At 27.8% G+C, this 22782-nt stretch overlaps 5 protein-coding genes across 16 annotated transcripts; 3 read left to right on the top strand and 2 right to left on the bottom strand.

The window, feature by feature from the left end:
• Positions 1–443: 443 nt before the first annotated feature.
• LOC127063452 (arf-GAP domain and FG repeat-containing protein 1) lies at positions 444–4272 on the top strand. 3 transcript variants are annotated; one of them, XM_050993275.1, is made up of 7 exons: positions 444–591; positions 1197–1458; positions 2418–2929; positions 3031–3225; positions 3288–3464; positions 3707–3834; positions 3948–4272. In XM_050993275.1, the coding sequence occupies exons 2-7, from the start codon at positions 1295–1297 to the stop codon at positions 3999–4001; spliced, it is 1230 nt and encodes a 409-aa protein (XP_050849232.1). In that variant the 5' UTR covers positions 444–591; positions 1197–1294; the 3' UTR covers positions 4002–4272. The 3 variants fall into 3 exon arrangements, with proteins under 3 accessions (XP_050849232.1, XP_050849235.1, XP_050849233.1); XM_050993276.1 differs by lacking the exon at positions 444–591 and adding an exon at positions 1693–1766 and having other exon boundaries at positions 1310–1458; XM_050993278.1 differs by lacking the exon at positions 444–591 and having other exon boundaries at positions 1309–1451.
• A 157-nt stretch (positions 4273–4429) lies between these two features.
• Positions 4430–8317, bottom strand: LOC127063453 (cytoplasmic protein NCK1). 2 transcript variants are annotated; one of them, XM_050993279.1, is made up of 4 exons: positions 7846–8317; positions 6609–6867; positions 5286–6223; positions 4430–5193 (listed from the first exon to the last, which is right to left on the bottom strand). In XM_050993279.1, exons 2-4 carry the CDS (start codon positions 6625–6627, stop codon positions 4972–4974), a joined length of 1179 nt encoding a protein of 392 aa, XP_050849236.1. In that variant the 5' UTR covers positions 6628–6867; positions 7846–8317; the 3' UTR covers positions 4430–4971. The 2 variants fall into 2 exon arrangements, with proteins under 2 accessions (XP_050849236.1, XP_050849237.1); XM_050993280.1 differs by lacking the exon at positions 6609–6867.
• A 189-nt stretch (positions 8318–8506) lies between these two features.
• On the top strand, positions 8507–9466 carry LOC127063455 (uncharacterized). The gene is made up of 2 exons (XM_050993282.1): positions 8507–8903; positions 9049–9466. The coding sequence occupies exons 1-2, from the start codon at positions 8804–8806 to the stop codon at positions 9213–9215; spliced, it is 267 nt and encodes an 88-aa protein (XP_050849239.1). The 5' UTR covers positions 8507–8803; the 3' UTR covers positions 9216–9466.
• A 4-nt stretch (positions 9467–9470) lies between these two features.
• Positions 9471–15580, bottom strand: LOC127063449 (unconventional myosin IC). Of its 3 annotated transcripts, none has more exons than XM_050993267.1 (20): positions 15434–15580; positions 14167–14371; positions 13889–14004; positions 13738–13808; positions 13440–13648; positions 13175–13357; positions 12885–13091; positions 12551–12813; positions 12286–12455; positions 12053–12207; positions 11846–11974; positions 11605–11758; positions 11295–11526; positions 10983–11213; positions 10742–10901; positions 10425–10670; positions 10134–10349; positions 9891–9991; positions 9709–9811; positions 9471–9628 (listed from the first exon to the last, which is right to left on the bottom strand). In XM_050993267.1, the coding sequence occupies exons 2-20, from the start codon at positions 14356–14358 to the stop codon at positions 9614–9616; spliced, it is 3153 nt and encodes a 1050-aa protein (XP_050849224.1). In that variant the 5' UTR covers positions 14359–14371; positions 15434–15580; the 3' UTR covers positions 9471–9613. The 3 variants fall into 3 exon arrangements, with proteins under 3 accessions (XP_050849224.1, XP_050849227.1, XP_050849226.1); XM_050993270.1 differs by lacking the exon at positions 15434–15580 and adding an exon at positions 15051–15176; XM_050993269.1 differs by lacking the exon at positions 15434–15580 and adding an exon at positions 14883–15016.
• A 218-nt stretch (positions 15581–15798) lies between these two features.
• LOC127063448 (uncharacterized) lies at positions 15799–22748 on the top strand. 7 transcript variants are annotated; one of them, XM_050993262.1, is made up of 24 exons: positions 15799–16187; positions 16279–16460; positions 16783–16945; positions 17288–17397; positions 17460–17628; positions 17722–17837; positions 17910–18041; positions 18105–18336; positions 18406–18563; positions 18642–18766; positions 18852–19006; positions 19085–19212; positions 19308–19485; positions 19568–19981; positions 20074–20304; positions 20415–20645; positions 20720–20879; positions 20957–21097; positions 21162–21307; positions 21390–21587; positions 21676–21879; positions 21946–22317; positions 22388–22547; positions 22631–22748. In XM_050993262.1, exons 1-24 carry the CDS (start codon positions 16103–16105, stop codon positions 22689–22691), a joined length of 4251 nt encoding a protein of 1416 aa, XP_050849219.1. In that variant the 5' UTR covers positions 15799–16102; the 3' UTR covers positions 22692–22748. The 7 variants fall into 7 exon arrangements, with proteins under 7 accessions (XP_050849219.1, XP_050849218.1, XP_050849217.1 ...); XM_050993261.1 differs by having other exon boundaries at positions 16279–16412; positions 21676–22317; XM_050993260.1 differs by having other exon boundaries at positions 21676–22317.
• The last annotated feature ends 34 nt before the right edge of the window (positions 22749–22782 follow it).

Genomic DNA, 22782 nt, shown 5'->3' with positions numbered 1-22782 from the left:
TACAGATATTTTATTGAATTCATTAAAATTAATTTAAACTATATAAGTTAACTCAAAAGCATCATTTTCTTGTGACCAATAACAATGATCAATTAACTTACTCTAACCAATCATAATAGGAGAAGCGCGAAACATTCCCATTTCTTTCAAACTCCTTTGATTAATTTCATAGATATTACACAAATAAAACTATATAGAAAGTATTATATTTTTATCTATATTTTAAATAAAAGTATTTACTATATGCATTCTTTCTATTTGAAAATTCTTTATACATTTAACGTTATATATATAAATAATCATGCATACATCTTACTTTATTGCTTTATTACTTGTTTGTTATAATATAATTATTATTGGTGGAGAAACAAGCCAGGTCTATCAATGCATTAGCTCATGAACGAATCGTTAGTAAACTATAAAATTGATAGCACCACGGATCACTAGCCAGGGATTTATTAGATCGAAACTTTAATTTCTTTTGGTTTTGACCTTGATTTAGACCTTGATATTACGTTTAAATTTCAATGGAGTTTGATAATTGTTCAATTTTTTTCGATTAACTATTACAACGGTTAAACGTAGAAAAAGGTAATTATATAAGTGAACGTATTCCAAAATTTCTTATATCATGTATTATTGTAATTTTTATTCTTATTTCTTTATATCAGCCTTCTTGATTAATTCGTCTATAATATGTTCATAATTATGTAAGTTTAATCTTGTATTGAAAATTATTCAAAGAAAATGTAATATGTGAATTAAATATGACAGTAGATTTTAATATATTAATTTAATATATTATTTATATGTATATAATATGTATATATAATCAAATCAAAAATATTTTTCCATGACCTCAAAAGATCTTTTCTCTAATGCTTATTATTCAAATCATGTTTCGTAATACAACATTCATTGCAATTGAGTAAATATATATATATATATATACACACATACATACACACACACATTTTAGCAAGCTATCATACTCTAGACATAAGCCTAACATAAGAGTTTAAACGCACAAATGTATACGCCAATCGGTACCTCCATGCAATGCTTTTATGCATCTGCCAAAAATGGCGTCCGTATGTGAGATCTCCGATTGGTCATATACTCATATGCATGTGCATATATATCCCTCTCTTTTTCTCCCTCTCTTTCTCTCTCTCTATCCGTTTGTAATGGAACAGCTTGTGTGATGGCCTTAAGTTCCGTAAACGCAACGCGAGAAGATTTGTGATATTGTTCTCTGCGAGTCTACGAACTTTACAACGTAGCATTTCGTACGATGGCATCTGCTAAGAAAAAACAAGACGAGAAAAATTTAAAGATATTACGCGAACTGGTTTCGCTTCCGGGAAACAAAGAATGTTTCGACTGCCATCAACGAGGACCAACTTACGTCAACATGACAATCGGTTCTTTCGTCTGTACATCTTGCTCTGGTATGCTGTAAGTACATGTTTTTTAAAAATTATTATACTCGCTTGGTCCATTATTTCTATGAATTAATATTATTTGATAACGCATTCCATTGTGACTTCTATATCTTTCTGTCCCCTTTGGTTTATCGCTTCTTCTTCCGGATAACGGATTGCGACACCAGCATTTTTCTTCTCCACAATGCTCTATCATTTATTTTTCACGAATATCGTTCTCATTTTCCCTTTTTCTGATTTTTGTTAGATAATTAAAAGAAATGCTCTTGCCATTGGATGCAAATAAGTCTTAACTCGTTTTCTGAAAAGGATGTAGATAAGGTACATGTTCGAAATTGACCAAATATTATCCTCTCAATTGATAAGTATAGTATCATTGATACAAATGCATAGTTTATAAACGTGCATTATACATTTTTTTTTGCATAAGTATCAATAGTTTCCTTTTATCCAAGCAACCAAAAATTAAAATAAGTGTTAAATTTTTTTCATTAATTTGCTTATGACTAGTATTAAATTTTGTATCTTTGAAAAGTATATAGAAAATAATTATTAACAAATATCTATTATTATTTTTTTTTGTAGATAAGAATATATATCATTTAATCATAGAAAATTTTCTTTTAAAATCATGCATGGGGTATATATAGTTTATAAATTTAAATGACAGTCTTCATAACATATTACAATTTATATCTTCTAAAAAAAAAAAAAAAAAACAATTAACATGGAATGCTAACAATTTATATCTTCTAGAAATATAAACTTTATAGAATAAAATGAAGAACAAATAAAAGTGGCAGGTTGCCAAAAGGGATACACACACACAAACACACCTAAACAGTACATCAGTTTATACAATGTACAGCAAGATGATGAAATTATGTTCTTACCATTACCATTACATTCTTAATATTAATTCAAGATTGATTTTCGTTAAAAAGTATGTTGTATTTTTGCACTCTTTCACAGACGGGGTTTGACACCACCTCATAGAGTAAAATCAATTACCATGGCAACATTTACCCAAGAGGAAATAGATTTTATAAAAGAACATGGTAATGAATGTTGTGCAAGGATATGGTTAGGTTTAATGAACTTGAATTCATCACTAAATTCAGATATTAAAGATGAACAAAAAATGAAAGATCTGATGAATGCAAAATATGAATTAAAGAGGTATTATTTAGATCCGTCCTTAGCAAATCAAAATTCAACTCAACAATCCCAATCTATAAAACAAACCAGCATTCCACGGGTTCCTATTTCTGGGACATCTACCACATTGCCGGTAGTGGCACAGAAAATCAAGAATTCAGAACCAGCTAGTACGAATAACTTTACATCAGACTTTGTAGCTGATTTTAGTAATGTTCCTGAACCTTTTCATACCACAGTGCCTGTCAATAGGCTGAATCAATCAGTTACACCTCAGCCGTTTTTTGCTAATTTTGACAATAATCCAGTCTTCAATACTTCTAAAAGTATGTCTATTTTATTTACTTTATTTTCAATAAACATATTAATAGTAAAAATGTCATTAATAATAGCTAGAAAAATTTTAATAAGTTTATTTTATTTATAGGTACAGATATGTCGACTACATTTAACATGAGTGGAGGAAATTTGCTAACGGCAAATATAAATGGAACTAAAGTGCCTCCATCAGAAGATCGTTATGCGGCACTTAAAGACTTAGATTTTTTGATGAAACAAACACAACAGAAAGAAGAAACAACAAAAATATTAACATCGACATGGAATGCTAATAATTTCAATAGTAAGAATATTTACAAATTGTATACAAAAGAAAAGAAATGTACACAATGCTTTGTGTTTCAGCAACAAATTCTATATGGAATGCAGATAATCAAACAACACATGTAATTTCAAATCCATTTACAAGTACTGATGTATGGCGACCATCTGTTAATGTAATAAATAATAATATGCAGCCAGAGAACTCTTTGTGTAATCCAATTAATCCATTCAAACAAGTGCAATTTCCTGTAAATAATGGTAAGTTTTAAAATGAAAATATACTTTCTAAAATATTATACAGTACATAGAAAGATATTTATTTCGTTATTATTATTAACTTATTTAAAAGCCATTTTGTATGTGTGTGTATGATCATTCGATCGTTTTGATCGCATTTTATCTAATATCAAGTGATTCAAATGGTACTAATATTCAAATAACATATTATAACATTTTGATATTATTTAACTCGCATAAATGAAATTTATCTTAAAATACAGATTCACAATGGATGGGTATAGACTCAGCTAATAACAGAGATACTGTTCAATTTAGTCAGTTAACACCACCACTAACGAATAGAGTTTGGCAACCAACTGTTCCAGCATATCACGCGAATCCGTTTATGGCAAGTAATCAATTTCCTACTCTTAAACTTTTATATCGTTAAATTTATTTTGTTTACTATATAAATTAATTTTCTATATTCTTATATTATAAAGTCTAAAAACATTGTTTCAGGTGGGTACAGGTGTAAGCACTATAACAAGAAATTCTAAAAATCCTTTCTTATGATTATGCGAACATAAATTTTTAATAGAGCTACGAACAAATAATGCAAAGTACTAAAATATTAAAACAAAAACTTTAGATTAGGAAGATTGTTTATATTTGATCTTATTGGCTATTAGCGTTACTAGCTTTTATTCCTAGGAGCACCAATCTCTTATTTGTATAACTAAAGTAATACTTTTATTTATGTGACTATAATGTACATGTTTAATAAAGATAAGCTTTGTTACTAAATTTATATATTTACTGAACAAAAAAAAAAACCCTAATATAAGATTGGTTCTTTGTGGTTTTATATAAATATAATTAATCATTTATTCATAATGTGGTAAAGCAATAAAGTACAAAATCCAACAAGGGTATACTCAAAATAAGCAATGGAACGGTAATATATGTATATGTATATATATATATATATATATTACCTGGCACACACTTAAATACGGTTTATTTAAAAACTTGTAATAAATACAAAATCACAAATGAACACGTTGTCTTTGTCGTAATTTAATACCAATAGATGATGTGTAGAGATCCACTTAATAGTTCGTAATTGCACGATAATTGTTATTTGATCATTATTCTTGCAGTCTATATTATGTGTAGTTATATGATATATTATTAATCATAATAACATGGTCGGTGGTGTTGTTGTACAATCACACGTGGATATAAGAAGCCTTTTATCAACTAGTCAAATGTCACAGCTGCCATATGATATTTTTTTTTCTTCTGCAGAGTTTGGAAGCTCCAACAAGTATAAGAACTGCTAATGGCAATTACTTAGAATAATAAATTATTTATCAGTATAAATGGAGAAACAATAAAGAATCTCTAATACATGAGTTGACCAATTATGTTAATCATTATGTATAAACATACGAGCTGTATGATATTGATATTACTAGGCAGGCATCGCGTATCGAAGTGATACATCTCAAAGCGCATGGACTTTTGCATGGCACGAATTCATCTAGCAACCATTACTGCTAGGATTGCCTTTTGGTAAAGGACGCACCAGATATAATTTTTCGCCTTGCTTGTTGGTATAAATAGGTGCTCGTTGATAATGATCTACCAACTGATCTAATGTGTGGAACTTCCTCTGGCCAATGCAATATAGTGCTCCTTCTACATGTACCCTAAAATGCTTGTTACGTCCTGGAGCTTTTAAGGACACAGAATAATCTCCCATCTAAAACATAAGTAAATAAAAATTATTTTCAATATTTTTTTTATATTCATTGTTATGATTTATAAAAGATGATCATGAAGTTTTATATTTACATTAGTTTCGCTATCTCTGATTAAAAAGTCACCATCGTGACCATGCTGATTGAGTAAAGTATCACACTGCGATCTTGTAATATTGCCATAATACCAAGGTTTTCCAACAAGATGTGGCCTATCACCTGGATCTGGTCTTCGTTCGAGAGAATCATTTGCACTAATTTCATTACTCGTTACGCCACGATCGCGGTATGGTTGTGTTAGATATTCACTGAGTTCTTGAAGATAATTACGTGGTACAAGGCCAATTTGTCCTTGACTATTCCTTGCTTTGTACCACTCAGGATCTGCTGGAGGACGATCGAGAATTTCCAAGCGATCACCTTTTTCAAACGACAGCTCTTGATCATTGTTTGAAGAAAATGAATATAATGCAACTACAATATCAAGAACATTTTCTGCCATAGCATATGTATGAAGAGTATCATCAGCATCTCCTTCTTCTTGAGTATAATTAGATGGGAACCACCCAGCCTGAGTACCACTTTGACCTCTCCACCAACCATCATTGCTTTTCTCAAGTATTAAAATTCTGGTGCCTTTGACAAGTGATAATTCGTCTGTTTGCTGCGCTTGATAGTTATATTTAACAACAGCAGTACCTATTGCTTCGCTTGGATCAGCTGGTAATCGTCTAGCCATAATTGGTGATTCTACAGCTCGAGAAGGTGAATTACTAGATGGTAATGTTTTAGAGCCAGAACCCTTTTTAACTTTCTTCTTAATACTGTCAAAAAGAGATGGTTTTTCTTTTTTAACATAATTGCTTGGTACATAACCAGCTTGTCCTCTAGCACTTTGTACTCTCCACCAGTGCTTGGAATCATCGAGCAATAAATAGCGCTCGTTTTTACGCAGATCCAATTCTTGAGCTCCTTGTGCTCCATAGTCGTACTTGGCGACAACGTAACACACGTCGTCCTGACTTGTTTTGCCTAAAATGTATTATGGAAATTATTTTAATATAAACTTACTGTATAAGACTATAATCAAAATTTGCTTTTACAAAACGAAATTAAATTTATTTTTACAAAATTTACCAAATATTGCTAGAACTTACTTAGGATAATGTAGTGCAAGTAAAGCCATTTACATTAATTACTAATAAATTCGAGTTTTAGCATAAAATAAAGGACTAAAATCAGATATATTGACAAATAAGATTATTATCAATATAATTTTTATCTATTCTTAAATTAAACATTATGATCAAATAATATACATTTTTATTAAAATATGTTTACATAAAATCTTTACTAATATAAAGCAATAAAAAATAAATGTACAAATAAAGCAATGCATACAAGAATGAAAACGTACCATGCTTCATGGCTGCCATGTGCGAAAAGGGGAAGGAGATATGTATATAGAGTGTGTATATGTGTATTAAACTGTGCTATGAGTAGCTGCTACAGATGTACTACTCTGATTGTTTGTAATTCTGCTTGTACTATGTTGGTGACGTATGTGCAGCAGGCATTCATTCCTCAGCTTTTTTGTTTATTGATGATAAACTTGGTGATCTCTTTGTTCAGACTCCATCGTTCTTGCAGGTAGGGCAAGCAAGCGCATTACCACACTTTGAAGGAAATAGAATAACAATTATTATCTTGAAATTACAAATAAGAAATTACAAAAATTATAATTTTTATTATTGAAAATATAACTTTCATTTAAAGATACAACTTATATAATACATGTTTTACTTATTAAATATATATAATAATTTACTTATTATAAAGCATGCATCTGTAGCAATGGATGATATTGTATATATATATATATATATATATATATATTACAAAGATTTACAATATTTTGTAACAATGTCAGTTAAGATAGAAACGATATTTAAGATACTTTATCATATATACATGTAATTTTGTTTTTATGACTTTCCAAGTATATTTATATTTTAACTGCAATAAATAAAATTTACTCTAAAGATAAAAGATTTATTACGTGCATGAACAAGGCAATATCGTACAACTAAATTTCTAAAAATGAAATTAATATATTGATATAATAAGCACATTCCTAAATTTGATAACAAAAAACATTGACTATATTATAAATTCTATATAAATATATAATATAAAAAATGTATGATTCAAACGTAAATTAAAATTTTTTCAAGAAGTATAAATGATTTATTATAAAATAAATACTAGATAGTTAAATAAAATGAATTTATAGAAATCTAAGGTATATACTACACACAAAAATGTACAGTATGTAATTCATAATATTTAAATCGTTTATTTATTAAAAATGGTATACATTTTAATTAAGATAAAATTTAAATTAAAAGAGAGAAAATAAGAAAAGTAAATATGTATTAACTGTCTCAAGAGAGGTCGACAGGTGCAAAATTATTGAGGCATAACGAAATTTTATATATATATATATGTGTGTGTGTATATATAATCATAATTCTTATAAATAATAAATTACGACAGGATTTTGCAATATACAAAATAATATTAACACGCGTAAAATTGTCTACATCGCGAAGAATCGTTAAATCATCTCTTTCCGTGCGATTTCATCGACTTACCGATTTTTAAACTTGACATATTCCTGCATACAGCTTCTAAAATCGACGTTTGTTACACGGATTGTTTTCCCCCACTCCGGCCCACAGCCATGAACAAGAACGAAATACAGCGTACGTAGGATTAAACTTTAGGGAAAGAGAAAAAAGGGAGGGAGAGGGGTCGTCGGATAGGATGACGAGGGTACAAGGAATCAGGGAATGATTCCGAGGACCGTACAAAACTCCATCCACTGAACGATGTTGATCGTTACTGTTTTTCTACGAACACCGCACCGCATAGGAGAGCAACGACTTTTTCTGTTGAACCATAGAATCTTCTTCTACGGTTAGAACCTTACCAATGATAGACACGAATATCTAATGCTCTACCGATTCCTCTGCTTCAATTAGTTTATGCGGCCCCTCCCGCAAAAAAAGGACAGACCCACCCTCGGTATAGAAACACCAAATCTATGTTCAGGTAGCCGAGATTACTGACTCTCAGTTCTCTATTGACAAATGCGACGATAGCGCCACACGTTGGCTTTTATTTTTACTACTAATATTCTATATAGAGGGCGACTGAATTGCATTGAGTTAACTATGATTGGGTGAACTCTATTCGCATCTAACCAATAACGACAATTTATTTTATATGTTGCTTTTAAGATTCTAAAATATTTTTTTAATATTTTATATCGTTTTATAAGAAATAAGTACTTATATATTTTCAGAAATTATTATATAAATACATTTATGATATTTAAATTAGTAAACTACTATATTAAATTAGAAATAATTTAAATCTGATACTCGTAGGGCGCTAATTTGAATCAATTGCGTGATTCATTTATATAAGTGCGTATTCCATTGTACGGTTATGTTTTGTGCAGTTCGCTTATTTGTGTTATTGTAATCGGTGAATAACACGTGTGTTCATTGTGTATTGTGAGCTATTTAAAATATAAATAAATTTAATATGCCACAAGGCAAATTAAAAGTTAAAACAAAACTTCCCCCATCGGCTAAAAGGAAAGCAAACAAACAAAAGAAGGGACCTGCAATACAACGTCGCGGAAGTAAGTTCAGAATTATTAAGTTACTGATTTATTCGAACAATAATAATATAACTCTTTTGCAACATGTGATTATTTAGTAACGTATTAATTTCTTTTTTATAAAAATAGTACATAGTTTAGAACATGTTTATTTTTTTTTCTTAAGATGCACCTATTCAACCTAAAAACGCAAAATTTAAAGAAGTACATAAATTGAAGAAGGTAATTACCAAGACTGTGAATAATGCTATAGAAGATGAACTTAGAGAAAGGGCTTTGGAAGGGAAAAAGTCTCTTACAAAAAAAGATGAACAAATTAAGCAGAAAACTTAATTTTTACTGGCATAATACATGTAGTATCAAAATCTTGATTGCAAGTTTATTTGATGCAATCAATGAATTAATTTAACATTTTATTATTATGCCTTGAATTGTGATTCAATATAAACTTATATATAGAAAAATAGATTGATATAGTTTAAACTTGTTACTATATATAATAACAGATTGATAAGAACAATAATGTATATGGGAATATCATAACTATCAATAAATATTTTTTTAATAGCAATTTAAAGATATAACTGTTTTTGATTTATTAGTTATGCAAGATGTTTTTAATATTTTTTTTTTCAATTTTATGAAATATGAGGTTTATTCAGGCATTTATGCGTAAACTGATATGTTATATATACATATAACATATACGCATATTTCTTTTAATCTAAATACTATTGAGAAGCAATCTGTAAAAAATAAATTATATGGATTACATAAATAATTTAATATACATTTTTTTTAATATGTTATACAAAGTATGATTTACCACTAAAAGATGACCGCTTTCTTGGTTTTTAATAATCGCTGGTGCATTTCCCATCTTAAATTCAATAACACCTTCTTTACCATTTATTAACTTATGGAAAGTTCTAAAAAAATTTTATAATCATTGTTTTTTTTAATATGTGCATAAATACAAATGTATTTATACTTTTTTAATATACTTACGTATCAGCATTAATTATTTTTAACATCTTTTGATTATTTGTAATGTTAATTATTTTTGTTACTGTTTCTATTATAAATGATACTTCTAATATTAGATCTCCCTATATTGAATAAATCAAAATACATTAATCAAATACATTAATAATATACATATTTTGTAACCAATATTACATACTTCTATTTCTTAAAATAAAATAATTAGTATTTAAAATTAAATTGTTTCCATTTAATGATATAACAAACCTTGTCTTTTTTAAGATTAGGTGATATTCGCAAAATTAAAAGATTATCTGATTCTCCAGTAACAACAAGTTCATCTATATGTTCGTAAGGTAATCGATGTTTTAATTTTAATGTTTTTTTTATGCTTAGTATATACACTGCTTGTTTAGTTAACAGTAAAATTCTATCTCGAGTTTTGTACCCATGTCGATCATATTTAATTACTGGAGTTATATACTAAAAAAGATATATTTTTTATTAAGTAAATGTTATTTAATAAATAAAAGTATTAGTCTTTATATTACTTCATACCTCAATTTTTTCATTAATTGTAAGAATTGAATTAGTAATATTTTTAGTTAGTGCTTTCTGTTCTTCATTAAGCCGATTAATTCGAAATTTTGGACCTATACTTGTTGGGTATGACTTTTTCTTATCCTTAAATAGAGTTTCAGCAAGAACTTTTAATTCAAATTGTGTTTTTTCCTTTTGTGTTAAGGCTAATCTATAGTTTCGTGCCATCCACCTTATATGCATTAGTTTTAAATATTTGGAAGCCTAACATATAATTAGTATATTAGTACTAATATTACTATTTACTTGATTGTGTTTCTGTAAAGAATATTTACTTCTTGACAAGAAAATGGACACGGTGGCCATTCGGGATTTAAAATACTTTCAGGAAGATTCATGGAAAGTTTGAGAAGCCATTGTGATTTTGCCAATTCTTTAAAAGCCATGTTTTCTACAGTTGGAGGACCACTTCTTGTAATAAACCCTTTAATAAATCTATTCAAATTATGCAATCAAATATTTATGGCAGGTATGTAAGTTTTTAACGTAACTTAATTTATGATTTTAGTTAATTACCTGCGTATAGAAATTGCAGCTTGACGTCTTCTTTTTGCTTCACGCTGTGCAAGCCATCTACGAACATATTTTTGTAATACTATCATACTTTCTCTTATTTTTAAAAATTTTCGTCGAGTAAGTATACATCTCCACTTATTTTGAATTATTGTAGCAATTTCATGTTTCTTCATTTGAAATGCATCTTCTGTTTCAAATAATGTCTTGGGGAATCTTATAAATAACTTTGTACTAAAATGTGTAGAAAAATATTGAAACATGTATACAAAAAATATAATATGTATTGAACTAAAGTGATATAATTTTTCTTACTTGCCCATTCTATATTCATCAGGTTCATATCTAAGATAACAAACAAGTACTTGTACTCCTTCTTTAGCTGAGCCACGGTAATGTGGCCAAGTCTCAGGACAAAGGGACTTATAACGATCTAAGAATTGTGTATATAGTTTTCTATAAGCAAAGCCAGCACGTCTCACTCGTAAATTTTCCATTAAACCAAGATATTTAACTTGATGTAATACAATCTTATCATCAAATCGATCTATCATAAAAAATGTGAATACAATTATAATGGACATATCTGCATATACACACACACAATTATTATTACTGTACATACTAGACAATTTGAAATCATTAGGTTTAATACATCTGATATAAGAAGGTTCTTTGCCCATTAATATTTCCATGAGATTATTCAAACTATTCTTAAATTGAGTTATAGCAGTTTCTGGGCGCTTTCTACTAGTTACATCTTTCAAGTTAAATGTAGCCTGAAAAATATATAATTACTGTATATTATCATTCAAATAGAATATTTTTCTGGAATAAATGTCAATATATTTGGAATACATACGAACCTTTGTGATTATATTTTTTGTTTGAGACATCACTTCACGTAAATCTCTAAATAATAAATCATTATTTTTTTCAAGAAATCCACGTACATTATATGTTACTTCTCCAGCATAATGTATTAAACGGAATTCCTAAAAAATTGGTAAAATATTTTAACTATTACCTTGCATAATAAAAATAAAAAAATAATTTAATTATTATATTTATACATCTCGACCCATTATCTTCTGTGTCTTAATGTCTGCTTTTATATGACTTATATAGTGTGGATGGCTATGTAAATGCTTATTTAATTTTTCAAGAAAACTTATATCTGTTGGATCTCCAGGGCGTAAACATTCTTCATCCAAGAAAGCTATTATTCCTAAAATCATGTCAATAATATAATAAGTAATCCGAAGTAAATATGTAGATATCATAACAAATATTAAACAGATAATACCTTTATGTGTTTCTTCTATTAAATCACATATAACTTTGTTATTAAAGTATTGAATGTTTTCCCAAGTAATACCTTCTCTCAAATATTCTTCTTGTTCTGATTTTAAAGTGAGTTGTATAAATAATTGCTGTAGTTTTTCATTGCAAAAATTGATGCAAAATTGTTCAAAACTACATAAAAAAAGTTTAAATATAGAATATTAAATAATATCGTTTATTTACAAATTTGGGATTGATTATTTAATTTCTATCTGTTGTCTATATACCTGTTTTTCTGAAAAATTTCAAAGCCATAAATATCAAGTATTCCTATGACCACATAATTTTTTTGATTTATAGGTCGTCGTAATGATTTATTTAATCTATTGACGAGCCATGTAAATAATCTATCATACATAGCTTTTGCCAATGCATCTCGAGCATATATTGCTAATTCTCTATTTAATGGCGAAATCACAATGTCACCTTGTGCATCTATAGTACGATGAGTTAAAGCCTTGGTCAAATTGTTTATACTGCAACCTAATAACTATTCGGCAAAAATGTATAATATCTCTAATACTCGTAGTAATAATTATATATTTGTTATTGCATACTTACAGTACAAATTATATTGATAGAGTTAAAATGTAATATTTTTGCAAGTCCATTTTCTTCTGTAAAACCAATGTTTCCTAGATGTAAGACAGATGCAACTATGGCAAATAAGCAATTTTGTTCTTCATCTGTCATTTCCATAGTTTGTAAAGCTTTTATTACTTCATTATATTGATTGGTATCATTGATGGTATTCATAGAATCTTTTGTCTATGGTTTGGTAAGAAAGCACAATATTATAAAAATTATAAATAAATCTTTTTAGATATAAGTACATATAAAAATTTGCATACCCCATTACTTAAATAAACGTAAGCGTCCAAGTTACGTTGGAGAGAAAGTTTGTTAAGAGTTTCTTCATCAGCTCCAGCCAAAAGTTGATAAAATATATGAAAATTACGTTCACCTGGGAATTGATGTACCACACGTGATTTCTCCAAAAGATAATTTAAAATATTTCCACCAATTGGATCTCCCTAAAATTCGTCAAAATCATTCGATAATTTCTCCAAAATTTTTTTTAATTTTTTAAAAAATTATATCAGTGTTTCAACATACATGTTTACTAAACTGCATATCCATATATTTGCCAAAACGTGATGAATTATCGTTACGATTAGTTTTTGCATTACCAAATGCTTCAAGTACCGGGTTACTACCGATTAATTTTTTATTCACTTCTTCTACCTCCTTTTTATATCCAGTTCCGGCGGCTATAAATTCCAATATTTTCTTCGATGCTTCTGTTTTTCCAGAACCAGATTCACCTATATCAAAAATTATTGATTGAATATTTAATATTCGTATTATATCACAGATTATTTAAAGTTGCGAAAAAAAGGTTAATACATGATACCTGAAATGAGGATGCATTGATCATGATTCTCTTGAATTAGAGATTGATAAGCAGTGTCAGTTAATGCAAAACTAAAATTAAAAAATATTTAATATTATTATAAGAAACTATAAGTAATTTTATAATATTTAACTAACGCGTTAATTCTTACATATGCGGTGGGGCTTCAAAAAAATGTCTTTTATGGTAATATTGTATATTGTCAGCATCATAAATAGGGAGCTTTTTATAAGGATTAACAGAAATCAGTACTTGTCCGATATACGTCTAAAAAACAAAAATTAATTTTTATAATAATAAAATATTTTTAATATTTCATTTTTTCTTAAATTTAATTTAAAATAATTTTTTTTTAATTTACGATCAATATACATATATCAAATTAAATTTGCGAGAGAGAGAGAGAGAGAGAGATTGAAAGAGACTTACATAGATAAGATCTTCCTTAAATCTTTTGCGAAGATTATCAATAAATGCAGATTCACTTTGAAAGTCCTCGAGGAGAATAAAATCTTGAAGACCAACGCGATCACGATCATGTAATCCTCGTTCCATAATTTTTGATAATGTCACATTTGTTCTGGGTATGACTGCTTTTTTATCATAAATTGACGTATCCATAGTGACTTTTTTTCTAATAAAATATTATTTTTCTATTAAAATTTTAATAATTTAATTCACTTAAAAAAATTCGAATAGTCGAATGTAATATAGTAAATAATACAAAGTAAAATTAAAAATAATATAAATCAGATTTTATGGAATAATTATATATATATATATATATATATATATATTCATATATCACAATAGTTATTTAATTTATTTTATAAAGAATATATAATAAATCGATCTATTGAAGCACATGAGCTTTTGTTCGACCTCGTGAAATTACGAGCGATAATGTTACCGATTAGATATCGTTACAACTAAAAGAATACTCCGATACTGTTAATAGCTTCTTTGTAAAAATCGATTAGATAATATCGTTAAATCAACAATATTTCATGTTAATATATTAAAAAGATGTCTCGTTATAAAGCACAAATTTCATTATTTCTATATTTTCTCTTTAATATTTAATTATACAGAAATTAAGATACATAGTAAAAAAAAAAAGTATAAAATAAAAAGTTATAGTTTACCGAATTTTTTAATAAGAAATTTTCTTAATTCGCTTTCGTTACTTTTTACTGCAATTTAGCTTCGATTAATTCCAATATACACTAAGTAATTTCTTGAATGCCACATATAGAATAACAAGCGTGAATATACTATTAGTTTTCTGTATAGTTGGCAATTGTCATACGTACTGTGTATGTGCGTTATTGCACTAAGTTTAATGTCGGTTTCGAATAGATAAGATAGAAGAATACGTGGAGGTGCGGCCGCTCACCTTTGAGAGTGGAACTTTCGATCGATATTTGTTAACTTTATTTAATAATCGGTTTCGTATTACTTTGATATTGACTCGCGTATAATCAAAAAGTTTACAAATATTGCTTAATAACAATTTTGGTTTAATAAAAAATCCGTAAAGAAAATCATCGAGATCCTTTTTCGATAAATTTTAAAAACATGAAGTTAAACAAAAAAAAATCATAAAAGAACACTTTACTTTCGTTGCTTTTTTTTAATTCGCTGCTTTGAATTTGTTTATCGTTTATCGTATGTGTATTGTTAAATTGCAACGAACCTTTTTATTCAATGATAATCCTTGCTGACCGGAATATTTGCAACCGTTTCTTAAGATTAACTTCTGAACTACAACAACGGAACGATGCACATCTTTCGTTCATCGTGAGACTTATCTCATCCCCTCTCTCCTCCTCCCTCGATTTTTTCACCCTGGCAACAAGAGTCGTTGATTTTTCCTACGTCGTACTGCATATATCGTTGTAAACAACAGTGCTAATTTATTTATGATTCATTTATTGTTACACCGATCTTCCAATGCTAACTTTGTATAACTCGAATGAAAGACGATTTGAATCGCGAGATGGTTGATTCTTACCGAAGATCGATCGATTTTTAAAAGTCGAAACTACGATTATCGAAAGTAACTTCCTTTCGAGCTTCTCGTTTAACTAACTACATTCAAATTTATACTTCGACGTCAAATGAGTAATACTTTTTTTTTATTTATGAAATATTTGAAGTAACAAGTTAATTGTAACTTTCTATATTATCGTAAAAATGGTATATATTTTTCTTATGGAATTGAAGTTTGATTAAAAAATTATTAGAAATCGTAAACTACTTCGCAGTACAGTTAATTGAGAAATATACAATTGTGTCTTAAAATAATTTTTTTCATTTCTTTTTCTACCATAAAAGATCAGGATAATTATTTTTAAAGTTAATTATGTGTTACAATCAAATTAGAGTTTTTTTATTTGATTATCTTATGATTTTACTCCTCTCAGTATTATTGATCTCAGGAAACGAGGGTACATATATCGGAAGATTTATGAACTAACAATTAACAATGCTAATTAATACAAATGATTTGATGATCATATCCTTTTTTATATTTTTTAGTACATGATACCGAAGAAGTAGATTTATCCAAATGTAAACTTACACAGCTCGGAACAGAATATCGAGGTTCAAAGATGGTAACCAGTAGTAATGTTCGTTGTCAATATTGGCAGACAGATCAGCCACTTCACAAGGTTATTTTATGTTTGGTCTTATTAATAACTATTGATTATCAACATATGGTATGAAATGGTATCAATTTTATATTACTCGTGATCATTATATTACGATAGATCTTTGATCGGTAGTACAGTAATTAATAACGTGAATAAATTCTAGAAAATCGTGTTTAATAATATCGTTTAATGATATTTAATATAAAGTGTTGTTTAATAATAAAATAATTTTTTATTATTCTATCTTATTCAATAATCAATACGCTAAAATATTCAAATAATTAGTAAAGAAATAAGCTAGTCAAAACAAACTTTATATGTGCATGTCTCTTTTTCGTGATTTAATATTAATTATCATCTTTATGTCGATTGAATATTTATATATTAGGTTAATCCTAATATCACGGATGCAGATTTCCCAGAAAAATCAATGAAAGCTGCGAAAAATTATTGTCGAAATCCCACTAAAGATCCTCGAGGCCCTTGGTGTTATACGTTAGATCCTACTCTTATAGACGATGAATGTGATATACCACTTTGTAATTTTGGTGGTAAGTAAAATACAAAGTTAATGATAATAATTTTAGCGCATTTTTAAATATAACATAAGTGTTGAATATTTATAAGTATTTTAATATAATTAAATAACGTTTATAGTAACAATTATGAAAAATTCACACATCTTCATCGATGTCACTAATAAAAAAGAAAAAATAGCGGGAAATCAAAAATTTTGAACGTAATCAAATTGATATTCCATTTTAATATATTAAATATAATAATTTATTTAATTGTCATGGAATATTATCTCTAGAATAAAATGTGTGCATGTAAACAAATAATTAGAATAAAATAGTATCTGATCTTTGCTTATTTGTATGAATTGGTTTAAGATTGCAGAATTTCTGGTACAGGGGCTGAGTATGCTGGAGATCGTAAAATTAGTTCTTCGGGTAAAAAATGTAAATCATGGGCAGGAAAACATAAAGTTTCTAATAATAAGGTATATTAATGTAATCTAATATAATATAGATTATAATATATGATCAATAATATACTTTTTAGAGTCCAGCATTTGCTAAAAAAAACTTTCCAGATGCATCATTGAAAAAAGCTAATCGTTTTTGTAGAAATCCTGATAATAATATTGGCGGTCCATGGTGTTACGTACATGATGAAACTTATGAAACAATTGAAAAAGAATATTGTGATATTCCATTTTGCGATGACAGAGGTAAATCATTTAATCGAAAATAAAATAATATTAATATAAATTATAGAAAGTTGAAATATATATCATATAACATAAATCTGAATTGTGTTTTAGACTGTTTAGTATATGTCAGAAATACATCAAGATATTCTACTTTGACAACTTTAAACTCTACTATTGCTAGTATCAAATTTTGGATTAAATTATGGAATCCAAATGATGAATATAATGTATGTGACTCTGTGTGTGTAAATAATAGATGTATTTTATATTGAGAACTTATTTATTTCATCATTGTTTAGGGAGAATTTAAGATTTTATTAAGTCTTCTTCCAATTCCTACATTTGCAAGTAAAATTGCTGAAGATTGGCATGTAGGAGTTGAGTTAATGTTTTCAAATTTTGGTTCTGGTCAAACATATCCTGATACTAATGTTTGTATTATGTTTGTTGTATTATACTATTGTGTGTGTGTGTAAGTTAGAAATTTTTTATAGATGGATGATTATGAAAATACACCAAGTATTTTACTTGGTTCAAAATGGACTGGTATATGGATTACATGGGCAGGAGGTTTCATATCAATGGGAATGTATGGTACATCTAAACCGTTCTTTGTTGGGGAGTATAAAAAAAAAGATACTATCTCAGGACTCTATTACGATTTTTTGTCATATTATGGGATCATGGGTACAAATGTCCTTTGGAGTACAGAGTTCTGTCAGAGTGGTGTGTGGATCATAATAATATTAAAAATGTATATATTCAAAAGTCGCTATTTTTAGTATATATTTGTAGATTGTGAAACTCATGTAACTGTTGGAACAGAATTCACAAATGTTTGGCCAATGCAAAAATCTAATAATACTTATGATATTCATTTTTATGTGCGGGCAAATCGCAATATTGCTATACAAATGTATCAAAACCCTATTAATATTTATCCATGTTTTACTGTAAGTAATTACTTTTATATGTAAAATATTTTTAAGTAAACATCATATATCAAAAATATAGGAATATGAATATTTTAGATAATCATTGATAATGTTACATCATTAATATATCAAAAAAGCAAATTTTCAATGAAGCAATATTTGAAACAAGTTTCAAGTAAAGGATTATTAAATTTCTGGATGTGGAAAAAATTTACTATTAGGTAATAACACTTTACTAATAACACTTAATAATAATACTAAAGAAAGTAAAGTTGATAAAATTAATAAGCTCTGTCATAAATGTAGTATTTTAGGTCCGCATTTACGGCTGTTTTATGAACAAACATATGGCGATGAAGAATTCTTATATGTACATTATGATCTTTTTGATACATTGAGATGGTTCAGTATAGGAACTGAATATAATGTAGCTTATTGGACACTTTTTTGTATACCAGATGGTATTATATATTGTTAAATTTAAGTTTAAAATTTATTTTAAGTTATTGTAAAATATTTAAATATCACATATATTTTAGGAGAAACACATGCGATAGAAGATCCATGGCCACCTAATTGTATATCTGATCTTATGGATTATGCTTATAAAGGTAATCAATGGTTCAGTGTAAATGAGATACCTTGTATACCATGGATTTCAAAAGAAGTATGGAATATATATATACTATTTATGTAATATCTATTTCATTATTTATAATGTCAACATCTATAATTTAGATTATATTCTACATATTATCGTAGATACCAGAAGAAGACAAAATTGATAGTAAGTTTATTGACGGCTCTGCTTTAAGAGCACTTAATAAATGCAGGAATCCCGGTCATAGTCCAGATGGTCCTTATTGTTATATAATGACTGATCCAAACACTTTAAGTATATCAAAGCAATATTGTCCAGTACGAAAATGTCAATCTTCAGGTAATTATATTATGACTTATTAACAGTAATATAATACAGTTTATTTTTCTTTATACGCATTTATGATCTCTTTGTCTAATAGAATGTAAAATGGCTGGTACAGCAAATGATTATATAGGAACTTTATCAACAACACGTTCAGGTAGAACTTGTGCTAAATGGATAGCTGATTACGAGCTTGTAGAAACGAAAGTATATGCACCTGAGACTACTACACAAGGACATCTTATGGAATTACCAAGACGTTATGTGACACAAGAAGAGCTACCTTTGAGAATATCCCCGCAAAAAAAACCAACGCTTATCAATGTTTTAAGACCAAAAGATTCAATTAATCGAACATCGTTCAATGACAGTTTATATGCAGAACATAGTGCAAAAAATGCTAGTAATTATTGTAGAAATCCATCTCGTAATATCGCTGGCACATGGTGTTATACAACAGATCCTCTTGTACCACAAGATCTTTGTGATGTCAGAGATTGCGAAATGCTAGGTGATAAAAACAGAAAATAAGTGTAATTGAAGATAAGAATATTTTTATATTTTCTAAAATTCTTGTTTTTATCTTTATTATTATTTTTACAGAAGAATGTATATTCCTTGTTCATGGACATGGTATTGGTAGACGTTTATATGTTTTTCCTGAATATCGTTCTGAGGGTCTACATTTTTCTCTGAAAGCTTGGGAACCTGATCAATTAGATTCCATAACAATTGTTTTCACTGCAGATGATGGTTTTAAATCACGATATATTCTTAAAATTGGTGCTTTGGATAATGAAAAAATATTACTATATTATCAGTCTGAAAGCCAAGGTAATTTCCAATTGTTTACTGAAATTATATTCAGAGTTCTTAACAATTTAAAAATTGTGCTAAACACGTAGGTATTTTTTTATAATTTATATTAAGTAAAATTTATTTAGCTATTAACTTAGTTAAGAAGAAAACATTGCCACATTTATTGTATTTTGGAAAATGGAGCAATTTTGTTATTCGTATACCTCGAGGAAGTATTTTGCTTTATTATGAAGGATCATCAAATCCTTTATTTGAATGGAAACATCCAGAACCATCACAAGTATTTTTACCTGTTTATTATTATTATAATAGTGAACAAAACCATGCTGTAGGCGTTGCCTTTGATTGCAATTCCAGTTGGTATAGTTTGTAACATTTGTATTACATTAATTAATTTATTATTATTGTGTTGATTGTTATTATTTTAAAGGATGTCAAATAGAAAAGACAGAAACTAACGAACATACAAGAATATTACCATTTTCAATATGGAATAAAAAAAAAACGTCAAATATTAATACATTAACACTTATGATACGTGCTAAAGGTGTTGTTACACTTCCATTATTTTTATTTCCTGCAACACCTAGGTAGGTAAAAATAAAAAAGAATTATTGTTATTTTTGAAATTATAAATTGGATTGTCTAACTATATGTTGTGACATAGCTATTACTCCTTATCTCTCTTTGAATCTGGACCATGGATATTCTTTCAAGAGAATAATTATCCCATTGTCAAAATATTTCATAAGCAATTAATTTCAAATCCATTATTTACAACAAATTCATGGACAAATATAACTATAAGGTAAATTAATACAAAAATAATGAAATTCTTAAACATCTTAATTCCATTTCACGTATAATTATAGATGGTTACAAAATATTATTGAATTATTGTGTAATGATACATTGATATTTCATTATGAACATAGCAGCCCTCTGCTGTTTTATTTTTTTTCACTCACTGTTAATAATAATGGATGGGCTATTTGGTCTGCAAATTGCGTACCAACTGGTATATTTTTATTTTATATTATATAAATAAATAATATAAAATAGAAAAAGGAACAAGAAAGTATTTTTTCAATCGAATATAGATATAGATGGACCTGCTATTGATGGTGGCTGGTCTGAATGGGGTCCGTGGGCATGTAGTGCTAGTTGCAATGGCGGTGTTGGAACAAGAACACGTTTATGCAATTCTCCAGAACCTAATGTTAGAGGAGAACCATGTATTGGTCCTAATAGTATGACAGGGCGTTGCAATTTAATTAAATGTGGAGATTTAACAGAAGGTAATTTATATATAATTTTTTATATAATTTTTTTTATATAATATATTAATATATTAACTATAATTAATGTATAAATATTTATTCACAGATACAATTATTTTAATACAAAGAAGAATTAAAAGAAACCATACTTCTTTAATTATTAAAGAATATGGAACTGTTGTAATTCTATCAGATCATGATATTATTCAATTAATATCAAATACATCTGTAGATCTTGAGATACAATGGTCGCATAATGGAATTTTTATTAAAGAAAATAATAGAATTAAGATAAAAGACTTTAATGTTGGTATGTTCACTTTTTGTAGAATCTATAGTGTTGGTAGATTGAAGCATTATGAATATATTGTTTCAGTAATAAACAGAGCTCTACTGATTGATTCTGGTATTTATACAATTACTTTACGTAGAGTTGATCAGTCATATCTAGTATTGAAAGTTGTTGCTTTAGCTGTTATGCCAAATACAGAAAGTATTACTATACGTGAAACTCTACCTTTATCTGTAATTTGTAATTGTCTTATTTTGGGTTATGTATATTCTGATCTCAAGATATCTTGGGAAATAAATGAAAATATTTGGAAAGATTATGGTATTACACTACCTATTGCTGTAAATATCGATTATGTCAAAGCAATAAATAAGTCACACGAAGGAATGTGGAAATGCATTGTAGAGCAGACTGATTTAAATTTTAAATGGATAACTAATATAATTGTTGTTAAAGGTAAAAACTTTAGTATCTGAATTTGCTTCTATAAAGGTACAGTAATTACTTGTAAAATGAAATGTTGAAGTTATTGGTTCACCAAATTGGCGTACTTACTTAATGGAAGATAAATTGACCAGTCCTATATTTGGTTGGATGCCCAGTGAAAAGTTTGTTGCAGTTTCTGCATTAATAATCTTTTTAGTATTAATTGGTTGTATAATCATAGGCTCAATTTTTTTAATAAGGTAAGTGTAGTTCTCTTAATATTTAGTTCTCTTAATACAATATTTCATATGCAATAATAATTTGATATTAATATTATAAACAGGCTTCAAGAAAGTCGAAAGATAAAAGTTCAAACTTCAAAACAAAAGAAAAATAAACAATAAAAATAAAAACAAATAATAAATACAAACAATCAATAGATCCCAACTAAGAATAATCAAGTATAATAATTTTTATAATTTATTTAGAATTTCA

The sequence above is a fragment of the Vespula vulgaris genome, chromosome 4 (genome assembly GCF_905475345.1).
Source record: "Vespula vulgaris chromosome 4, iyVesVulg1.1, whole genome shotgun sequence".
Taxonomy (NCBI): domain Eukaryota; kingdom Metazoa; phylum Arthropoda; class Insecta; order Hymenoptera; family Vespidae; genus Vespula; species Vespula vulgaris.
This window is presented reverse-complemented; position numbering and strand designations above follow the sequence as displayed.